The 21,982-nt window shown below is 46.2% G+C and overlaps 1 protein-coding gene across 1 annotated transcript in view; it reads left to right on the top strand.

The window, feature by feature from the left end:
* Positions 1-21,982, top strand: part of CLIP1 (CAP-Gly domain containing linker protein 1) — a 315,265-nt gene that overhangs the window by 56,826 nt on the left and 236,457 nt on the right. Inside the window, exons 21-25 of the mRNA XM_049767747.1 lie at positions 3,888-4,005; positions 4,492-4,642; positions 5,613-5,662; positions 8,146-8,270; positions 9,195-9,441. Coding sequence (XP_049623704.1) covers positions 3,888-4,005; positions 4,492-4,642; positions 5,613-5,662; positions 8,146-8,270; positions 9,195-9,420 — 670 coding nt within the window. The 3' untranslated portion in view covers positions 9,421-9,441. The remainder of the gene's footprint in view (positions 1-3,887; positions 4,006-4,491; positions 4,643-5,612; positions 5,663-8,145; positions 8,271-9,194; positions 9,442-21,982) is intronic.

The raw sequence follows: 21,982 nt of genomic DNA, 5'->3' as shown, positions 1-21,982 counted from the left end.
CAAAATTTGAACTTTCCTGCAGAAGTTTAAATGAAAGTGCAAAAGGCAAATGGAATTTAAAAAAAAAGTGTTGGGGCCAGAGCGATAGCACAGGTGGGAGGGCATTTATTTGCCTTGTACGCAGCCCATCCCTAGCATCCCCTATGGTCCCCCCAGCCTGCCAGGAGCAACTGAGCTCAGAGCCTGGAGTAACCCCTCGGTGCTGACAGGTGTGGTCCCAAAACAAACAAAAAGCAGTATTATTCCATGAAGGGAAAACACAGCTGAGTCTGAATGAGCAACAGCATCTCTGTACTTTGCTCTGGAAGACACAGAGGGGCCAAGGGGAGGCCAAGTCCTAGCCCTGCCTCTTGTCTGTCCCCTCGCCCAGCTGCAGCAGCTAGGATGGATGGAAGAAACTGGGCGGGTTTCCCAAAGAGCCATTCCCCCACCCCAGGTGGACTTCCCATGGGATCTGTTGTTGCACCAGCGCACACACAGCCCACCTCACCTCTAACCCCCCCACCCCCGACCCCCAACAATAGGACACCTCTGGGGTGGAGCATCCTGATGGTACCGAGGCCCCCAGGGGCACCGCAGTGCTCAGAGAGGAGAGCTCTGTGGGTGTCTGATTGTCTTGACTGTGTCTGCGCTTGGCTCCGACCGAAGCTCATCTCACTCCTCTCTTTTCCCTTCCAACTCTTGCTTCCTTTGCTCTATCTGTGTGTCTCTTTGATGGTAAGACTCAAGAAAGTCTATCCCCGTTATAATAAATAAATTTCATATATTTTTTTTAGTAAATCAAGTCGTTGTATTATCTACTTTTAGTTTGGCTGCTTTCGTTCCTCTGTGTCTTGCTTTTGTTTCGTAAAGTACTCTGAACCACACACACACACACACACACACACACACACACACACACACACACACACACACACACACACACACTCCCCTTTTATGTCAACACACAGCAAAGACCTTCAGTGCAAATTGAGTTCTCCTGACTGTATTTGCCTCTATGTCTCTTCCTGTTTCTAATACCTGGTTCTTGTTATCTTGCGTTTTTTAAAGCTCGCCCAGTAATACGTTAAGGTACTTGCTTCCTTACTGGAACTTATTTCTTCTGTAAGTAGTAAGGAAAGAATCTGGCTAATATGTTCCCCGGGGAAGAATTTCTGGTTCCCCACGTAACGCCTTTCCTGCTCTGTGTCTCTTCCCTCCATAGCGTTTCGAATACCAGCTCACTCGGGGAGCCCAGCTACATATCTGACTCAGTCTGTAATTTCTGTAAGCGGCTTGATTGGGGGGACAGGGGTGTCATCTGTCCCCTCCTGGCTTGCTCGGTGGGGGTAAAGGAACTAGCAACTCAGACTGGTCATTCAAAGAGATGCCAATGCCCTTTTGGTTGTGTCTGGCTGGCTGGCTGGCTGGCTGGCTGGCTGGAGGTGCAGAGGTGACCAACCCCGGTTCTCCTCTGTGGGGACTCCATAAACAAATCTGCCCTCTCCTTCCTGCCACCCGCCTACTCTCCTGAGACTTGTGGTTCTGTCAAGTTCAAGTCCTGGCCCCATAGGCTTAGACTGTCCAACACTCCCCAAATAAAATCTAGATCCGAGTGTTTTCAGCAAATGTTGAAAATCATTTTCTAAATGTGCATTGGGTTTAGAGCAAATGAAACTCTTGAAATCATTTTCCAATTGAATCAGGTGCCTGCTAAAGTTTTTTTTTCCTTTGAGATACATATAGCCGGTGTCCTGGGGGCCCCCTCCAGCCTGCTTGGGGGACCATGTGTGCTGGGGATTCAGCTCAGACTCCTGCATGCAGACCATAGACCCAAGTCCATTGAGTTCTCCCAGACAAGCTCCCAACTGCATGCCATACTACTTTAAGACACCCCAGGTTTCCTGACCCTTTGGGTAATATCAGATTCCCTTTCCAGGCATATATTCTTTTGTTTTTGTTCTTGTTTTGGGGCCACACCTGGCGGGCTCAGGGGTTCCTTCTGGCTCTGTGCTCAGAAACTTCTCCTGGCAGACTCAGGAGACCATATGGGATGCCGGGGATGGAACCCATTGTGCTATCGCTCTGGCCCCAGGTATCTAGTCTTTTCCTCTAAAACCCTCGTTTTATTTTTACTTCAACAAGATCCTACCTCCTAGCGAGGTGTTCCTCACTGTAATCACTTAGCAGAAGCGAAGCCCACCCTTGGCAGTGTACGTCCCGTCCGGGGGTGTTGAATTCGAGCAGTTTCTGTAAGTCTCAGATTCTTTTCTTACTACTTAGCGATCTGGAGTGTTGAGCGTGAGCCACACAGGAGATAAAAGACGATACTTCCCTTTGCATCTCTGTGAGAATTTCAGTTTGCCATACACTCATGAGAATCCTGTCATCTGTGTGCCGGATATCTTGGGTCTCACTAACCAGACATACCTCTCTGCCATTTCTAACGTGGGCCCCAGTGGTTCGCAGAGGGACCAAACCCCTTTTCCTCCCTCTTCCCCACTCACCCTGACTCCCCGGGCCAGGGGGGATTCCACTTGCTGCTCTGAGTCACTTTTCCCTCCGCTCCCTGCCAACTTCACTGTAGTCCTGTGGCTCTTTGCATGAGGTTTAAACATGGTTCCAATAGCTTTGCCCAGTGCCACGAGGTCACACCCAGGAAGTTTCCATTGGGCCTCCTGGCTTCCCCCTCCAGGTATACTTTTTTCCCCTCCCTTTCTCCAGGGATCTGAGCCATGAAGGGTGATGGGCAACCATAGATGGGCTGGACTCTGGGCAATTAAATGAACCCAATTCCCACATGCCTCTCTTCCCTCTCCCTGGGGTACGGCCTTGGAACCACACAGCTGGACCCCACCTCCTGTCCTTCCCAGGCTGCGCCAGCGCCCAGTCTTTTTTTTTTTTTTTTGCCACCCCTGTGCACCCCACACATCCTTTTGAGGTGTAAATGCTCACACACAGACACACAGACACAAACACTGATGCTCCTGCCCAAATCAGCCTGTGTCTCCCGCTCTCCCCATCTTGCTTCCTTCCCTCTTCCCTTTCGTCCCCCCTACCCCAGAGACTATCCATGGCCTGTCAGTGTCCCTCTCTCCTTAAAGGCTGGACCCCTTCCTTCTGCTGAAAACCAGTCTAGCCACTGTCCTTCCTCCCTAACTGCCCGCTGCCCCAAGCTCTCATCTTCCACCCCAAAGTCCGTGCTCATCTTTCCTTCTGGACTTATTTTTCGTCTCTAAGAGCCACTTCCTGTCTGTTCCAGGACCTCTGGATGAAAATCACCCTCCCCCTTGATTAGTTGGAAAAACCTTTGCTCCTATCCTGGCCCACAAAGGTTCCAAACAGACGTAACCCCGAACTTGCTGAAAGTCACAGAAATTAGTGAGAACCAATGAATACTCCCAGCGTCAAGCCCGTTGCATGGCCCTTGTGTACTTATGCTTTGCATGTGTGTGTTTTCATCGTTGTTCTTGCTTGGTAGTAATTTGTTTGAGAAATAGCCCTTCAACCTCGGGGTGAGGTGTTTTTTAAAGAATTTCTTTTTTTCTTTTTTTTTTTTTTTTTTGGAGGGGGAAGAGGGGGTTCGAACTAGTCATTTTCCCTTTCCTGTTGTGTTCTCCATCTCCCCCCAAGTTATTAACTTGTTTCTTTAAATTCAAACGGACACAGTGATAGCAGGCTCTGGCATGTACACATAGGCAAACTTTTTTTCTCCCTCACAGTAAGTAAAACCTCACTCCACTTTTGCAAGCATCATACCTCGGCCCCTTTCCCCCCTCCGCACACTGTCGCGGGAGACTAGCTTCCGTTAGCCTGACTCGAGGCCCAGGGAGTGTCTGTTCTAGGGAGCCATGCGCTGACCTGTCTCCGGGCTGACTTGGGCCATTTCGAACTCTTTGATCTTGTAGAGAATCCGAGTTAATAAAAGACTCCGAGGAAGAGAAAGCTTCCCTGCAGAAATCCATCAGTATTACCAGTGCTTTGCTCACGGAGAAAGACGCGGAGTTGGAGAAACTGAGGAATGAGGTGAGGGCCAGAGAGAGAGCACAGCGGTAGGGCATTTGCCTTACATGCCGCCAACCCAGGAGGGACCCGATTCGATTCCTGGCATCCCATATAGGACCCCCAGCCTGCTAGAGGCAGTTTCTGAGTGCACCTGAGCACCGCCAGGTGTAGCCCAACAACCACACACACACACACACACACACACACACACACACACACACACACACGCACGCCATTCAGGCCCCATTGGAAAAAGTGAAGAATGAGGTGTCTCTCTCTCTCTCACACACACACACACACACACACCAAACTTGAGAATGAGGACATGCACACACACACACAAACACACACAAACTTCTGGCTTGCTGGTGCTGCCCATTGCAGTCCTCCTGCCCCCAGGCCCTGCCAACCAGGATTATCCTGCTCCCAGAACCTAAAGAGCCTTTCAGCTCCACCCACCAGAACCCCTGGAACTCACCTGTCCCTCGGCCCCGCCCTGTGTTGCAGGTGTCAGTGCTCAGGGGAGAGACGGCTTCTGCCAAGTCCTTGCATCTCGTGGTCCAGTCTCTCGAGTCGGATAAGGTGAAGCTCGAGCTCAAGGTCAAAAGCCTGGAGCTTCAACTCAAAGAGAACAAGAGGCAGCTTCAGAGCTCGACAGGTAAAAGGCCACCAACCAGGGTGTCTGCTTCCTGCCTGACCCCTCAGCACCATTGCCCTCTCCCCACATTCAATAGCTGGTGCTGGAGAGGCCGCAGGTGCGATGCTGGCACATGGTGGGCATGGACACCCTCCTGCAACGCCGGCAGCCAGCCAGCCACCAGGGTAGACCCCAGGCCAAGGGACAAGCACATGGAGCATGTTCTTGAAGAGGTGTTTGAGGCAGCCTGGTCTCAAAAATGCACAGTGGGTTGGGCCGGGCGGTGGCGCTAAAGGTAAGGTGCCTGCCTTGCCTGCGCTAGCCTTGGACGGACCGCGGTTCGATCCCCCGGTGTCCCATATGGTCCCCCAAGCCGGGAGCAACTTCTGAGCACATAGCCAGGAGTAACCCCTGAGCGTTACTGGGTGTGGCCCAAAAAACAAAACAAAAAAAAATGCACAGTGGCAGGGCGTTGGCCTTGTATGCAGCTGACCTGTGACAGACCCAGGTTTGATTCCCTGCATCCCATATGGTCCCCTGAGCCTACCAGGAGCGATTTCTCAATGCCAAGCCAGGAGGAACTCCTGAGTGCTGCCGGGTGTGACCCCAAAACAACAATAACAACAACAACAACAAAATGCATTTATTTGGGCCACATTCCCATCTCTCTGCTCAGGGATCACTCCTGGCTCAGGGATCATTCCTGGCAGTGCTCAGGGGATCTAATGGAATGATGATCTGTAAAAGACTTACACTTTTTTTTTTTTTGTTGTTTTGTTTGTTTTTTGGGCCACACCTGGCAGTGCTCAGGGGTTACCCCTGGCAGTGCTCTCAGAAACTGCTCCTGGCAGGCTCGGGGGACCATATGGGTTGCCGGGGATTGAACCGGGGTTGGTCCCAGGTTGGCCACATGCAAAGCCAACTCCCTACCGCTGTGCTATCTCTCCAGCCCCAAGATCTACACTTTTTGATTGTCTGTTTTAATTAAAAGGTAATACCGATACGAAGGCAGAAGAGGATGAAAGAGCCCAGGAAAATCAGGTAATATTGCTTCACGCTGCCTTTCTTATTTGTCATTTTTATATTTATTTATTTTGTTTATTTTGGGGGCCACACCCAGCAAAATGCTCAGGGTTTCCTTCACCTGACTTGAGTTCACTCCAGGTTGGGCTCTGGAGAGCATATGGGTTGCTGAAAATTCAAAGTCTGCTGGTGCAAGACAAATGCCTTCCCTAATGTACTATCTGTCTCTGGACATGGGTTCCTCTTCCAACGCCTCCCTCACCAGTAATCACTGTTACTTTATCTTTTGTTATTTTTTCAAAGTTTATTTTTTAAACTTCATTTATTGACAGATTGATTCATTGGTTTCTGGGCCACACCCAACAGCATTCAGGGGTTATTCCTGGCTTTGCACTCAGAAATCGCCTCTGGAAGGCTGGGAGCCCATATGGGATGCCAGGAATTGAACCAGGGCCCTCCTGGGTTATCACATGCAAAGCAAACGCCCTATAGCTGTGCTATCTCTCCAGCCCCCAAAGATTTTTTTTAAAGGCCAAGCCTAAATGCCTCCTTTCTTTCCATGAGCTATATGCTCTCATAACTACATTTTCTGTTTTATGGCTGTACTGTGTGACTCCACCCTGGATTTAGGTGTATCTACCTGAGACCCACGGGGTCTTGCAAAAGTACTGTAATTACATCATATTTGAAACTACCGTATTTTTCGCTCTAGAAGACGCACCCAATCATAAGACACACAGAGTTTTTAGATGCTCTCCTCCCCTGCACTCAGGTGCACCTGCTCCAGGTGGTATTTGCTCCATAAAATGCGAAGGGTTAGGGGGCATCTTATGGTACAAAAATACGGTAATCTGGGTTAAATTCCTAGGCATAGGATGGCTGGGCCCAGAATTGCTTTCTACCTGGGCTACATGGCTTCATTTCTCCCGTGTGGAGTTGAAAGGCACAAATGGCCACTTTCCCCTTTCTAAGTAGCCTAGACCCTTGGCACTCTCGTGTCCTGCTCCAAATGGGGAGTCCCAGGCCTGAGCTGTCCCTAGGGCTTTCCCCCTTTTTCTGCAGCCTGAGAATCACCAGACTAACCTTGTTTTCTCTCTCCCTCGTCCCTTCTGCTTCCGCATGTGCTACCTGCCGCTACCAACACTTTCCTTCTAATCAGCAAATGGTTCGTTCTTCGTTTTCCTCATTTGTGTGTGTGAGCCTGTGTATATGTGTTGTGACCATGTGTGATTTTGCCACTACGTTTGGACCTTTCTCGGGCTCTTTTCTCTTCTGAGCACAGCTCCTCACAGGAGCGTCTCAGAGGGTGCGCTTTGGAGAAGTGAAAATCAGATCATGCCTTCTGTGCTGGGGGGCAGGACTCTGCGCACATAGAATAATCAGAACTTGGGGCTGGAGTGGCGGCACAAGAGGTATGGTGCTTGCCTTGCTTGCACTAACCTAGTACAGACCGTGGTTCATTCCCCCGGCGTCCCATATGGTCCCTCAATCCAGGAGCGATTTCTGAGCACATAGTCAGGAGTAAACCCCTGATAATCAGAACTTGTCCTGCAGGAGAAAAAAAAAGATCCTATCTGACTTTCGGGTTTTTTGTTTGTTTTTTGCTTTTGGTTCTGGGCTCACATCTCATGATTCTCTAAGGTTATTCCTTATCCTGTGCTCAGGAATTATTCCTGGTGAGCTTGGGGACCATATGGATCGAACCTGGGTTAGCAGTATGCAAGGCATAAGCCCCTCCACTCTGTGCTATCTCTTTTTTCCCAAGGGTAAGTCCTTTTTTTTTTTTTTTTTTTTTTTTTTTTGTGGTTTTTGGGTCACACCCGACAGTGCTCAGGGGTTATTCCTGGCTCCAGGCTCAGAAATTGCTCCTGGCAGGCATAGGGGACCATATGGGGTACCGGGATTCCAACCGATGACCTCCTGCATGAAAGGCAAACGCCTTACCTCCATGCTATCTCTCCAGCCCCGGGTCAGTCCATTTTTAAATGAAATGCAAATGTCTGTGCCTACACAGTCATGATTAATTTTGTATTTTTCTTCCTGCTCTGCAAGGAAATGTTTCGCCCAATATTGCCTCCTTGCTGTCTTTTCCACTGTGCACCCAATAGCACAGAAGGAAGGAGAGGGGTGTTGGGAGGGACAGCACTTGAGTCCCTCATTCTGTGGGGTCAAGGGACTGCGGAAGTCATTGGAAAACCTGGTCCAGCTGTTTTCTTTTTTTTTTTTAAACTTTATTTATTTATTGATTGATTCATTGATTGATTGGCTTCTGGGCCACACCCAGCAGAGCTCTGGGGTCTTCCTGGTTCTGCACTCAGAAATGGACCCTGGAAGGCTGGAGGATGATATGAAATGCCTGGGATTGAACATGTGTCCATCCCAGGTGTGCTGCATGCAAGGCAAACACCCTACCACTGTGCTATCTCTCTGGCCTCTGGCCCAGCTGTTTTTATGCAGCTGTAGATCACATGTTTTTTCTCTCTCTCTCTGTAACAAATCAGATTGATTTCCTGAATTCCGTTATCGTGGACCTCCAAAGAAAGAATCAGGACCTAAAGATGAAAGTGGAGATGATGTCCGAAGCGGCCCTCAATGGAGCAGGGGACGACCTCAACAATTACGACAGGTATTTTTCCCAGGCCACCCTGCACTTGGTGCTTGGAAGTTTCCAGGCTAGAATCCATCCTGGGACTTGTCCTTACTCTCAGCATTTCAAAGGGGGAATCCTGGGGCCTGAGTGGTAGGTGTTGGCTTTACAGGATCGACCCGGGTTCGATCCCCAGCATACCACATGGTCTCTTGAGCCTGCCAGAAGTGATTTCTGAGCACAGAGCCAGGAGGAACCCCTGAACTCCACTGCTGCTGGGTGTGGCCCAGAAATTAAAGGGGAACCCTAGCATCTGCTTTGAGCTCCCTGCCCCCACCTGGTCTTGCACCTGATTGTTTCTTATATTTTGATTTTGTTAGGGGCCACACTCCCTGGCTATGTGCTCAGTAGAGGGGACACTAGGTGCTGAAACCTGAGCCCCCCTCTTACAGTCAGTCCATGCATCTGGCCTTCTGCTCAGATATTTTCCTCCCTTTTTTGGGGTGGGGGTTCACACCCGGCAGCATTCAGGAGTTACTCCTGGCTCTGCACTTAGAAGTCGCTCCTGGCAGGCTCGGGGGACCATATGGGGTGCCAGGATTCAAACTGGCATCCGTCCTACGTTGGCTCTGTGCAAGGCAAATGCCCTACCACTGTGCTATCACTCTCTCCCCCAGATGTTTTACTCCTTACAAGTGACAGAGCCTCTGTTGCCAGAGGAAGAGCACAGCAGGTAGAGCATTTGCCTTGCATGCGACCAACCCAGGTCCTATCCTGGACGTCCAGTAGGGGTCCAGGATAGACCCCTGAGCACTGCCAGGAGTGGTACCTGAGTGCAGAGCCCTGAGTACTACTGCTGAGTGTGGCCCCCAAACAAACAACACCCCCCTCCCCCCCCAAAAAAAAAACAAAGGGTTGAGAGCGTCTGGGACATTCCTGATAGAGATACATTCCCCTTTGTAGTGATGACCAGGAAAAACTGTCCAAAAAGAAACCACGTCTCTTCTGTGACATCTGCGATTGCTTCGATCTGCACGACACGGAGGACTGCCCCACGCAGGCACAGGTGGCCGAGGACCCCCCACATTCCACACACCGGGGCAGCCGCAGCGAGGAGCGGCCCTACTGCGACATCTGCGAAATGTTTGGGCACTGGCCCAGCAACTGCAACGACGACGAGACCTTTTGAGGGGTCCCCACGAGGAGATCTGAGGGGTTGTCCCAACCCGGCGCTCCCCATGTGCTCCTGTGGAGAGCCAGCCACCAGCATCGCATGCAGACGGCAGGAATATACCGAATGGGAGCTTCAGAACCTTTTCCCCGCCACGATTCTAAAGAAAATATTTTGGTTTTCAATAAATTTCCCTTGTAGGTTCCCCCTCACAGCTTAGACTCATACATAGTGAGAGGACACCTCGAAACTCCTCTGCTCAGTTTGGAGCAGTTTGAATCAGACCTTAACACCTGAGGCCGTTGACTTTGGCTGTCCCTAAGGAGACGTCATGAGAGCCACCTTCCCTAATGAAAACGTTATTTAAATACCTTTAAATTATGCCGTTCCTTTTTCATATTTGCACTAAAACGTTTCCAGGCTGCATTTGTATATTTAGATGTTTGGGTTAAACTTTGACACTGGAATGAGTTGGGGGGAGAAATTACACTACAAAATGTGTCATTTTGCATTTTTTTTCCGTCTACTCATTGAAAGTATTTTATTCTCAAATCAAAGATCTGAGTTCTTTGCACTACCGATGTCAGTAGTGCCTTTATTTCAGGTTGATACACTTCGGTGTGACAATGATCAAAATCATGAAGCCGGTCAGCACGCGGGTGGGGTACTCTGCTGCTGTGGGACTTTTTGTAATTTCTGCTGCACCCACTAAACTCTGAGGGTTGGTTGTCTTGGGTTTAGCATAATTTTAGCTTTGATATAGTATATATATATTTTTTAATCTATATTTTGGGAAAAAACACAATATGTCATTCTTTTGACATTTTTACTTTTATGAAAAAGAATATGCTTCAGATATCATCAGGACATAAGGGATAAGGCCAGAAATAATAGTATCACAAGGCTCTGAAACTGGGTGATTTTTTTTTTTTTTTTTTTTTTTTTTTTTTTGGTTTTTGGGCCACACCCAGCGTTGCTCAGGGGTTACTCCTGGCTGTCTGCTCAGAAATAGCTCCTGGCAGGCACGGGGGACCATATGGGACACCGGGATTTGAACCAACCACCTTTGGTCCTGGATCGGCTGCTTGCAAGGCAAACGCCACTGTGCTATCTCTCCGGGCCCGATTTTTTTTTTTTTATTTTGTTTTTGTTTCTGTTTTTCTTTATCAGGTACAAATAACAAGAGTGTTTTTCTCCAAAAAGTATTTTTCTTAGGGGACGGAGTGGTAAGGTGTCTGCCTTGCCGGCGCTAGCCTAGTACGGACCGCGGTTCGATCCCCAGCGTCCCATATGGTCCCCCAAGCCAGGAGCGATTTCTGAGCTCATAGCCAGGAGTAACCCCTGAGCCGTCACCGGGTGTGGCCCAAAAATAAAAAAAAAAAAGTATTTTTCTTAGATACTAGAAATCTCCACCTGTGGACGAGTTACATAAGCTACTTGTTGCAGCTAAAATAACCAATCTAGTGTCTTTGCAATATTGATTTTACTTCACTGTGTTTTTAGATGAATGTATGATGAGAAATTCAGCATGAATAATTGCAGATTTTCTTATCACAAAAAAGTAAAATGAAGGACCTCAACCATCAGAGATTTATCAACCAGTTTGAATCTATCTTCAGTTGAATATCTTCTAGATGATGTAAAAAGTAAATAATAAAGTACCTTGCAGGCTACATGTACAATAAGAACTTCTATAATTGTATATATGCTTTTGATGTATTTTCCCTGAAGATTATCGACTGTGTTTGAAAGTGAAAAAAATCTGTAATCAATTGAAACTTTTGGTAAAAAAAAATTCTAATAAGAATTGTTTCACAACATGTGTAAACCAGTATTAAAATTGGAGCAAGCAGATGTTCTGTTTCTACTTTAATAAAGTTATTCTGTTTTTTGCCAGTGAAAATAACTGACATGCTCATATTTAAATTTCTTTTCATCGTATGATTTAAAGTTGTGGAAAGTGATTCCTTCCATCTTCTTTTCCCCAAGGATTGCCTTAGCTATTCATGGACGTTTATTGTTCCAAATGAATTTCAGGAGTATTTGAACCACTTGTTTGAACAATGTCATGTGTATCCTTAGAGGAAATGCATTAAATCGGTACAATTGGGAAAGATTGCCATTTTAATGATGTTAAACCACCCATTCCTTGAGCAGGATATATGTTTTCATTTTCTTGTGTCCTCTTGTTTCTTGCATTGTTTTTTTTTTGGTTTTTTTTTTTTTTTTTTTTGGTTTTTGGTTTTTGGGCCACACCCGGCAGTGCTCAGGGGTTACTCCTGGCTGTCTGCTCAGAAATAGCTCCTGGCAGGCACGGGGGACCATATGGGACACCGGGATTCGAACCAACCACCTTTGGTCCTGGATCGGCTGCTTGCAAGGCAAACACCGCTGTGCTATCTCTCCGGGCCCGCATTGTTTTGTTATTTTCTTTGTTTTTTTGGGGGGGTCCACACCCGTTTGACGCTCAGGGGTTACTCCTGGCTATGCGCTCACATGTCACTCCTGGCTTGGGGGACCATATGGGACGCGGGGGGATCGAACCGAGGTCCGTCCTACGCTAGCGTTTGCAAGGCAGACACCTTACCTCTAGCGCCACCTTCCCGGCCCCTTGTTATTTTCTTTGTATAGGTCTTTTATCTCTAGTTGACTCCAAGGAACTTGATTTTCTGAGGCACAATTGTGAATGGGATTATTTTTTTATTTTTTGGTTTTTGGGTCACACCTGGGGCACTCGGGCTTTGCACTCCTGGCTTTGCACTCAAATCAATCATGGAGGGGCCGGAGAGATAGCATGGAGGTAAGGCATTTGCCTTTCATGCAGAAGGTCAGTGGTTTGAATCCCGGCATCCCATATGGTCCCTTGAGCCTTCCAGGAGAGATTTCTGAGCATAGAACCAGGAGTAACCCCTGAGCGCTGCCAGGTGTGACCCAAAAAAAACCAAAAAAAAAAAAAAATCAATCATGGCAGGCACGTGAGACCATATGGGATGCCAGGATTTGAACCACCGTCACTCTTGGATCTGCTGCGTGCAAGGCAAATGCCCTACCACTGTGCTCTCTCTCCAGCCCTGGATTGTTTTGGTTTTTTGTTTTGTTTTTTGTTTCTGGGTCACACCCGGCAGCGCTCAGGGGTTCCTCCTGGCAGGCTCAGGGGACCATATGGGATGCCAGGATTCGAACCACCAACCTTCTGCATGCGAGGGCAAACACCTTACCTCCATGCTATCTCTCCAGTCCTGGATTGTTTTTTTTTTTAATGTCTCCTTCATTATTTGCATATAAAAACACCATGGATTTTTGTGTGTTAATTTTGTAGTCTGCCACTTTACAAATCTATTGTTTCTAGAAGCTTCTTGGTAGTCTTTCGAAGTTTCTAGTGTTATTTCATCTGCAGATAATGAGAGCTTGACTTCTTTTCCTATCTGGATGCCCTTGATCTCTCTCTTGCCTGATTGCTATGGCAAATACTTCCAGTACTATGTCGAATAGAAGTGGTGTAAGGGGCCGGCAAGGTGGCGCTAGAGGTAAGGTGTCTGCCTTGCAAGCGCTAGCCAAGGAAAGATAGCTACCGGTTCAATCCCCGGCATCCCATATGGTCTCCCCAAGCCAGGGGCAATTTCTGAGAGCTTAGCCAGGAGTAACCCCTGAGCATCAAACGGGTGTGGCCCAAAAAACCAAAAACCAAAACAAAAAACAAAAACAAAAAACCAGAAGTGGTGTGAGAGGGCAACCATGTCTTGTGCCAGATCTTAGAAAAAAGGCTTTTAGGGCCGGGCGGTGGCGCAAGAGGTAACGTGCCTGCCTTACCTGCGCTAGCCTTGGACAGGACCGCGGTTCGATCCCCCGGCGTCCCATATGGTCCCCCAAACCAGGAGCGACTTCTGAGCACATAGCCAGGAGTAACCCCTGAGCGTCACCGGGTGTGGCCCAAAAACCAAAAAAAAAAAAAAAAGAAAAGAAAAAAATAAAAAAAGGCTTTTAGGGGCCGGAAGCGGTGGCGCTAGCGGTAAGGCCTCTGCCTTGCAAGTGCTAGCCTAGGACGGACCACGGTGTGATCCCACAGCGTCCCATATGGTCGCCCCCCCCCAAGTCAGGATTGATTTCTGTTCGCATAGCGGGAGTAACACCTGAGCATCATCGGGTGTGGCCCCAAAACAAACAAAAAAAAAACAACAAAAAGGCTTTTAGTTTTCCCCCTTGAGTATAATATTTGCCATGGGCTTGTGGCGAATGACCTTCACTATGTCAAGATAAGTTCCTGGGGCCGGGAAGGTGGCGCTAGAGATAAGGTGTCTGCCTTGTAAGCGCTAGCCAAGGAACGGACCACGGTTCGATCCCCCCGCGTCCCATATGGTCCCCCCAAGCCAGGGGCAATTTCTGAGCACTTAGCCAGGAGTAACCCCTGAGCGTCAAACGGGTGTGGCCCAAAAACCAAAAAAAAAAAAAAAAAAAAGATAAGTTCCTGCCATTCCCATCTGTTGAGAGGTTTTTTTGGTTTGTTTTTGGGCCATACCCATTGACACTCAGGGGTTACTCCTGGCTCTGTGCTTAGAAATCACTCCTGGCTTGGATGCCTAATGGAACACCGGGGGATCAAACCGTGGTCTGTCCTAGGCTAGCGCGTAAGGCAGACAGACGCCTTACGCCTAGTGCCACCACTTCGACCCCGAGAGTTTTTTTGTTTTGTTTTGTTTTACCACGAAAGGGTCACGTCAAATGCTTTTGCTGAATCTGTTGATATGATTATGCAATTTTTATTTTTCCTTTTGTTGGTTACGTATATTGCTTTGACTTGTGTATGTTAAACCATCCTTGCATCTCTGTAATGAATCCTGCTTGGTCATGCTTTAAATCTGTGTTTATGAAGGGTATGGCCTGTACTTCTCTTTTTGTGTGTGTGCCATCTCTGTTTTTGTATCAGGGTGGTGTTAGCTTCATAGAAACTGGGAGTGTTTCTGTTTCTTCAATTTCTTGGAAGATCCTGAAAAGGATTGACAGTAGGTTTTTAAAGTTTTGAAAGAGGGGACTGGAGAGATAGCTCAGTGGTAGGGCAATTTGCCTTGCACGAGGCCAATCCAGGACAGACGGTGGTTCAAATCCCGGCATCCCATATGGTTCCCCGTGCCTGCCAGGAGCTATTTCTTTTTTTTTTTTTTTTTTTTTTTTTTTTTGGTTTTTGGGCCACACCCGTTTGACACTCAGGGGTTACTCCTGGCTATGTGCTCAGAAATCGCCCCTGGCTTGGGGGGACCATATGGGACGCCGGGGGATCGAACCACGGTCCGTTCCTTGGCTAGCGCTTGTAAGGCAGACACCTTACCTCTAGCGCCACCTTCCCGGCCCCTGGAGCTATTTCTGAGCGGAGAGCCAGGAGAAATCCCTGAGTGCCACCAGGTGTGACTCCCACCCTCCCCAAAAAAAAGAAGGCTTGAAAGAATTCACTAGTGAATCCATCTGGGTATGGGGTTTTGTTTTGGGGAAGCCTTTTGATTACCACTTCAATTTCCCCAAAAGTGATAGGTCTGTTCAGACATTCCATCATCTTGATGGAATGGAATTGAGCCATCATCTTGGCTCAAATTGAGAGGTTATAAGAGTTCGAGAGTTTGTCCATTTCTTCTAGGTTCTATTGTTTGTGGCATAAAGTTTCTAAAAGTAGTGTCTAATCACCCTTTGAATTTCTGCAGTATCTGTAATAACCTCCCCTTTTCTTTTTTTTCTTTTTCTTTTTTTTTTTTTTCGGAGGGGTCACACTTGGCAGTGCTCAGGGGTTACTCCTGGCTCTAAGCTCAGAAATTGCCCTTGGGGGGCCGGAGAGATAGCATGGAGGTAAGGTGTTTGCCTTTCATGCAGAAGGTCATTGGTTGGAATCCCGGTGCCCCATATGGTGTCCGTCCCCCCCCCCCCCCCCCCCCGTGCCTGCCAGGAGCAATTTCTGAGCATGGAGCCAGGAGTAACCCCTGAGCACTGCGGGGTGTGACCCAAAAACAAAAAACAAACAAACAAAAAAAAGAAATCGCCCTTGGCAGGCACGGGGGTGGAGTGAGGGGGGTGGGGACGGGGAGGGACCATATGGGATGCCGGGATTTGAACCAATGACCTTCCGCATGAAAGGCAAATGCCTTACCTCCATGCTATCTCTCTGACACCCCCCCCCCTTTTTCCTTTTTTTTTTTTTTGTTTTTTTGTTTTTTTTGGGCCACACCCGGCGTTGCTCAGGGGTTACTCCTGGCTGTCTGCTCAGAAATAGCTCCTGGCAGGCACGGGGGACCATATGGGACACCGGGATTCGAACCAACCACCTTTGGTCCTGGATCGGCTGCTTGCAAGGCAAACGCCGCTGTGCTATCTCTCCGGGCCCCCCTTTTTCATTTCTAATTTGTTTTATTAAGTTTCTCTTTGTGAGTCTTACTAGTGGTTTATCAATCTGGTTTATTTATTCAAAGAGCAAACTTGTTTTCATAGATCTTTTGGATTTTTGTTTCTACTTCATTAATTTCTTCTCTAAGCTTTGTTATTTCCTTACGTCTGCCCAACTTTAAATTATACTCTAGGGGCTGGAGAGATAGCATAGAGGTAGGGCATTTGCCTTGCATGTAGAAGGACGGTGGTTCGAATTCTGGCATCCCATAGGGTCCCCCAGGCCTGCCAGGAGCAACCATTTCTGAGCATAGAGCCAGGAGTGCTGACGGGTGTGACCCAAAAACAAACAAAAAAAAAATGGTACTCTGGGGCCGGGCGGTGGCGCTCGAGGTAAGGTGCCTGCCTTACCTGCGCTAGCCTAGGAGACGGACCGCGGTTCGATCCCCCGGCGTCCCATATGGTCCCCCAAGCCAGGAGCGACTTCTGAGCGCATAGCCAGGAGTAACCCCTGAGCGTCACCGGGTGTGGCCCAAAAAAACAAACAAAAAAAAATGGTACTCTGTTGTGTATTTCTTGTAATATTGATTTTGCCTGTCATCCCACCTGGATCTTCCAGGTGGGGGTGATTAAGGAAAGAAATAAATAGCTTGTTGGGGAGGCATAGGAAGCTCTTTTGCCAGAACTGACAGCTTGTTCTGTTTGCTTTTTGGAGCTGGCTGCAACTGACAAAAGACTCCTCCTTTTGTTGAACCTTTGGTCCCCTAATCTTTTGCATTCGTTGATTATTTACTCCGGATATTATTATCAAAGTCTCCCCCAAAAGGGGGGACGGAAGAATGGGATTCAATTTATCATTCTGGGAGTCATTCTTAGACTTGGAGACCATCAACAAGGGGTTTGACCTCCCCCCACATTTGGCGCCCGGAACAGGTGAATCTGGACCCTCTGGAACTGTAAGTGACATGTTTTATTGGAAATTACCTCTGGAGGTTCTTGGCTGGTTATTATGGATACTCACGCTCACTATGCCATCTGTTATTAAATACATTGGTTCGGCATTACTCAAGTGCATTACTCTGCTTGGATATAAACCACTTGGTTTGATACTAGTAAATATCATTGTCGTTGGATGGTTGCTGCTTACAATTCAATAGAAAATTTCTACTCCAATATTTGCATTGCTTGAGTGGTCTCCATTAGTCATAGTTTGTGGAATTTCTGTGTTGGCTAATATGACTATCATATGCATAGGCATTGGCTGGTGGTTAGGAAATAGACAATGTGGAAATGGCAAAGTGATGACCAGTATGGACAATAAAAAAATTTATCCCACGAAAATTCAGACTAAGATACAGGCTGATAAATCTAACATTGGCATCAAAAGTATAGGCATTTTTGCCGGTAAAAAATCAACTCGGACATGTAATTTAGATACTCATAATCCAAATCAAGATCTTGACACTGATGATCAGCATCCAGTGCTAAGTCCACAAGGGAGTCCTGATTCTGTTCACAGTATGGACTCACATGTTAGTGCCAACTCAGACAATGAACCACATTCTAGTATCCCACACCTCAGGCATCGGAGTCCTGTGCAAGGTACTTCTGCTAATCCGGCCTCAACTCCATTGCAAACAGTATATGTTTCAAATTATGAACCTCTTGAAATGGAGGATGTGAAACGGTTTAAGAAAGCATGTAAAGAATTTGGGGCTACTTCTCCATATTGTCAGGAGGTACTATGCATGTGGTGTCGAAAATCAATTTGGACTCTGCATGACTTTAAAAAACTTGCTGAAATATGCCTGCCATCTAAACAGCGAACTGAATGGGAAATGTTATATGGGTGTGCAGATGTGTTAAATGGGAAATGCAGAGGGTGTGAAATCTAAACTATATAGTCCAGATGGAACCAAAAAACGAGTGGCAGGGGTTAATCTCTCATATGAATTATTAATGGGAGAAAATCAATATTCAGATATACAGACACAAGCGGCTTTACCAAAGGAAATCTCAAAAATAATTAAAGACATTGCATTTTCTGCATGGGAAAGAATTGATACTAACAGTACTGGTGAGGAAACCTTTTTAAGAATCATCCAAGGTCCCCAAGAGCCTTATATAGAATTTGTGGCTAAACTCAAAGATGCTTTAAAAATACAAGTTAAAAATGATGAGGTGAGGAAATTTCTAGAAAAATGTTTGGATTATCGTAATGCTAATTCAGCTTGCAAATTGGTATTGGCTCCGTTGCAGGAAAAAGCTGATTTAAATGAATTTTTATATGCATGTAGGAATGTTTATGATATACCCCATTCATTAGCAAATTCAGATCAGGTGCAAACCTTTGCAATTACTAAAGGAAATATTACCTCTTTACCAAAGGGAACAAAAACTTGTCCGAAAACCAGGTCTCTGCCCAAAATGTAATAAGGGTTACCACTGGGCGAAAGACTGTAGATCTGGAAATCCCCCTAATAATAACATAGGAAGAGGTTTTAATACAAACCCTAGGAGACAATTTGCCTGTTACCATTGTGGAAAACAAGGGCATATTAAAAGGAATTGCCGTCTTTTGTTAAATTCAGTTCCTCCAGGATCTACAATTAGAAAACAGGGAAACACCTACAGGGCCAATCCCCAGGCCCTTACAAATCAGGGGCAAAGTCATCAAACCATAATTCTCCCCAGCCCAGCCCAAGAAGATTAATCTCAATTAATGAATTAATACATGCCACTGTTGGCAGTGCTGGGCTTGATCTAACTTGCCCAGTGGACATTACAATTTACCCAGGAGAATGCCCTTATATGTTACACACAGGCATAGTGGGACCACCACCCCCAGATACAATGGGTTTGATTCTGGGCAGAAGTTCCCTTAATGTAAAAGGTATATCAGTAACTACAGGTGTTATTGATTCAGATTCAAAGGGAGAAATTATTGTAGTTATCAATGTGCCAGTTACTTGGACTTTCAAAAAAGGGGAGACGATTGCCCAAATAGTAATAATACCTTATGTTAAATTTGGGACTTCAGATAAGATAAGAACTGGAAGTTTTGGAAGCACAGATCCAGGGGCTACCAAAAACCCATTAGTGGCTCTGATTACTAAATGTAAAGATGAAAATCCAATGATTAAACTTAATATAGAAGGGCAATTCTTCAATGGCATGATAGACACAGGTGCTCAGGTCACTGTAATTTCTGATAAAGAATGGCCAAAAAATTGGTCTCTGCAAGAAATTCCATATTCATTAAAAGGAATAGGAGGCCTGAGTTCTTGTTTGTTAAGCACAAGAACCATGGTATTTTATGGCCCAGAAAATCAAAAGGCTATAATCAGACCTCATGTGGGCCCATTCTCACCATCCCTATGGGGCCGTGATTTGCATAAACAATGGGAGGCAGAATTCCATATTCCATTAGCTCAAGGTGAGCCTGAACCTTCTTCTGAATTAAAAATCCAAAATTTTTGGTAGAGGCCACTACTAGAAAAACCCCAGCACCAATAAAAATAAAATGGAAATCTGATGAACCAATTTGGATAGGCCAATGGCCCCTTAAAACTGATAAATTAAAGGTGCTGACAGAATTAGTGGAAGAACAGCTAAAATTAGGACATATTGAGCCTTCCTTTTCTCAATGGAATTCACCTGTATTTACCATAAAAAAGAAATCTGGTAAATGGAGATTGTTAATGGATCTGAGAGCTGTGAATTTATCTATGGTACCTATGGGAAAATTACAGACAGGTTTACCATCACCTGTAGTAATCCCTAAGGAATGGCCACTAATTATAATTGACTTAAAAGGCTGCTTCTATCATATTCCTATTCACCCAGATGATAAACACCGTTTTGCATTCTCAGTTCCTTCTATTAATAATACTCACCTTTGCAGGCGTTTTCAATGGACTGTTCTCCCTCAGGGCATGCTAAATTCACCAACTATGTGTCAATATTTTGTGGACAAAATTTTGAGCCCTGCTCGTGAAAGATTTCCCCAAGCTATAATTTATCATTACACCGATGATATTTTAATTACAATGAATAATGAAACAGATTTACAGAAATTATATGCTTATGTGATTAATTGTTTGAAAATGGCAGGACTAAAATAGCTTTAGAAAAAATACAGACCATGCCACCATATCAATACTTGGGCTTTATTTTGGACAGAACATCAATACGTCCTCAAAAAATTTCCATAAAAAAAGAGAACCTTAAAACGCTTAATGACTTTCAGAAACTTTTGGGTGATATAAATTGGCTCTGCCCAGTGCTAGGAATCTCAAATGCAGAGCTATTCAATCTGTTTAAAACTTTGGAAGGTACAGAGGCTCGGCTGGGCTCAGAACACTCCACATGCCAGGATTTCGTGGGCCTTTGACTGGTATGTTGGGGGCTATGGGCAGGACAGCTAGCCATAGGACCCCTGGGCTGACCACTTAGTCCAGGTGAACAAGATTCCCCCCACACCAGGCGGGTCTTCAGGGCCACGCCTGGTTAATCGGGCCCTGGGTGAGGGGGTACTTCATGTATTCAGAATATTCCTTATTCTTATGTTATGTTTTGCGTATACAGAATGTTCATTTTGTATTCTGCCCTTTCCCACACCCCTACAAAGCTCTTTTTTACTCCTTAACTCTCTAACCCCCTCTCAAACATCACTAACCTACATTACTCTTTTTAACTTCAGTAGTGTACAATCCTAATCACAGTCCAAAGCTGTTCATTGTGTGTGACAACCCCAAACTGTTTCAAGATACATAAAATGGACACGTATTTCTTTAGAATATTTTGTGTTTTTTCTCTGACAGCTATAATTCTTACTAAATGTTGTCTTATACAGTGATGATTCTAACCACTTTTTATCTTCTCTTTTTGAGCTGTTTAACAAGGAATTTTGGTGGAAGAGTCCCCCAGTTTAATGCTTATGATTGAACCATGTCATGGGAATCATTGGAATTGTTCTTATGGCCCCCATATGCGCCAATAACACCACGTGGCATTGCTTCTTATTTGCATAGGCACATTAAAATGGGAAAATACGGGGCCGGGTAGGTGGCGCTGGAGGTAAGGTGTCTGCCTTGCAAGCGCTAGCCAAGGAAGGACCGCGGTTCGATCCCCCGGCGTCCCATATGGTCCACCCAAGCCAGGGGCGATTTCTGAGCACATAGCCAGGAGTAACCCCTGAGCGTCAAACGGGTGTGGCCCAAAAAAACCAAAAAAAAAAAAAAAAAAAAAAAAAATGGGAAAATACTATACATACAAATAAGATCCTATCTAATAGAGATTGGAACACACGAATCTTGTAGTGCAAAGGGACCTTACACCCTGAACATTGACATAACGACCTGGCACAGACCTCAGAAGAAAGGGCATAATCCATTCTCCCCTGAACCAGGGAAGCCATCCACAAAACATCCAGGCTGGTCTATAACATCACCTGGAAGCAATCCTCTACCACGGAAGACCTACACTGCTCAGACTTCGACCTGCTCAAAAGAGACTTCCCTTAACACTGAGAAGACTTAACAACAACAACGACATGCTTACAGGACAGGGCTCCCTGCATTGCCCTTCGATTGTGAGGTGAAAGGAGAGGATGCTCCACATCCTGACTTCAATGTAAGATATGCAGATTCCAGGATCTTTAATACAGAAACATGATACCAACAACAGAGACTGTGTGAAAAATAAAAGTGTGTTGGCACTACAGACAATGTCTTGGATTGGACGATCTAGGTTGCCTGGAGCCTAGACTTGGTCTTGTGTCATGAAACTTCAGGGGTCTGGTCTCTTTGTACTTAGGCCAAGGTTATTTCTTTCCATGTCCCTCATATTTTGGTGGGCCTATGCAAACAACAATTGCCACTCTAACACAATTTTTACTGTGCTCCTTTGACTCTAATCCTTAAAAAGAACTCACTTAAAATTATGGTGCCGGGAAGGTGGCGCTAGAGGTAAGGTGTCTGCCTTGCAAGCGCTAGCATAGGATGGACAGTGGTTCGATCCCCCGGCGTCCCATATGGTCCCCCCAAGCCAGGGGCGATTTTTGAGCACATAGCCAGGAGTAACCCCTGAGATTCAAATGGGTGTAGCCCAAAAACCAAAAAAAAAAAAAAAAATTTGAGGTTAACTTAAGCTAATATGCATGTATATGGAAATGTAAGAAAATACTATGCCTGTAATGTTTAAGGAGTTACGTAAG

The sequence above is a fragment of the Suncus etruscus genome, chromosome 2, assembly GCF_024139225.1.
Source record: "Suncus etruscus isolate mSunEtr1 chromosome 2, mSunEtr1.pri.cur, whole genome shotgun sequence".
NCBI lineage: Eukaryota > Metazoa > Chordata > Mammalia > Eulipotyphla > Soricidae > Suncus > Suncus etruscus.
Note: the sequence above shows the minus strand (reverse complement) of the source record. Positions and strands in the feature narration are given on the sequence as shown.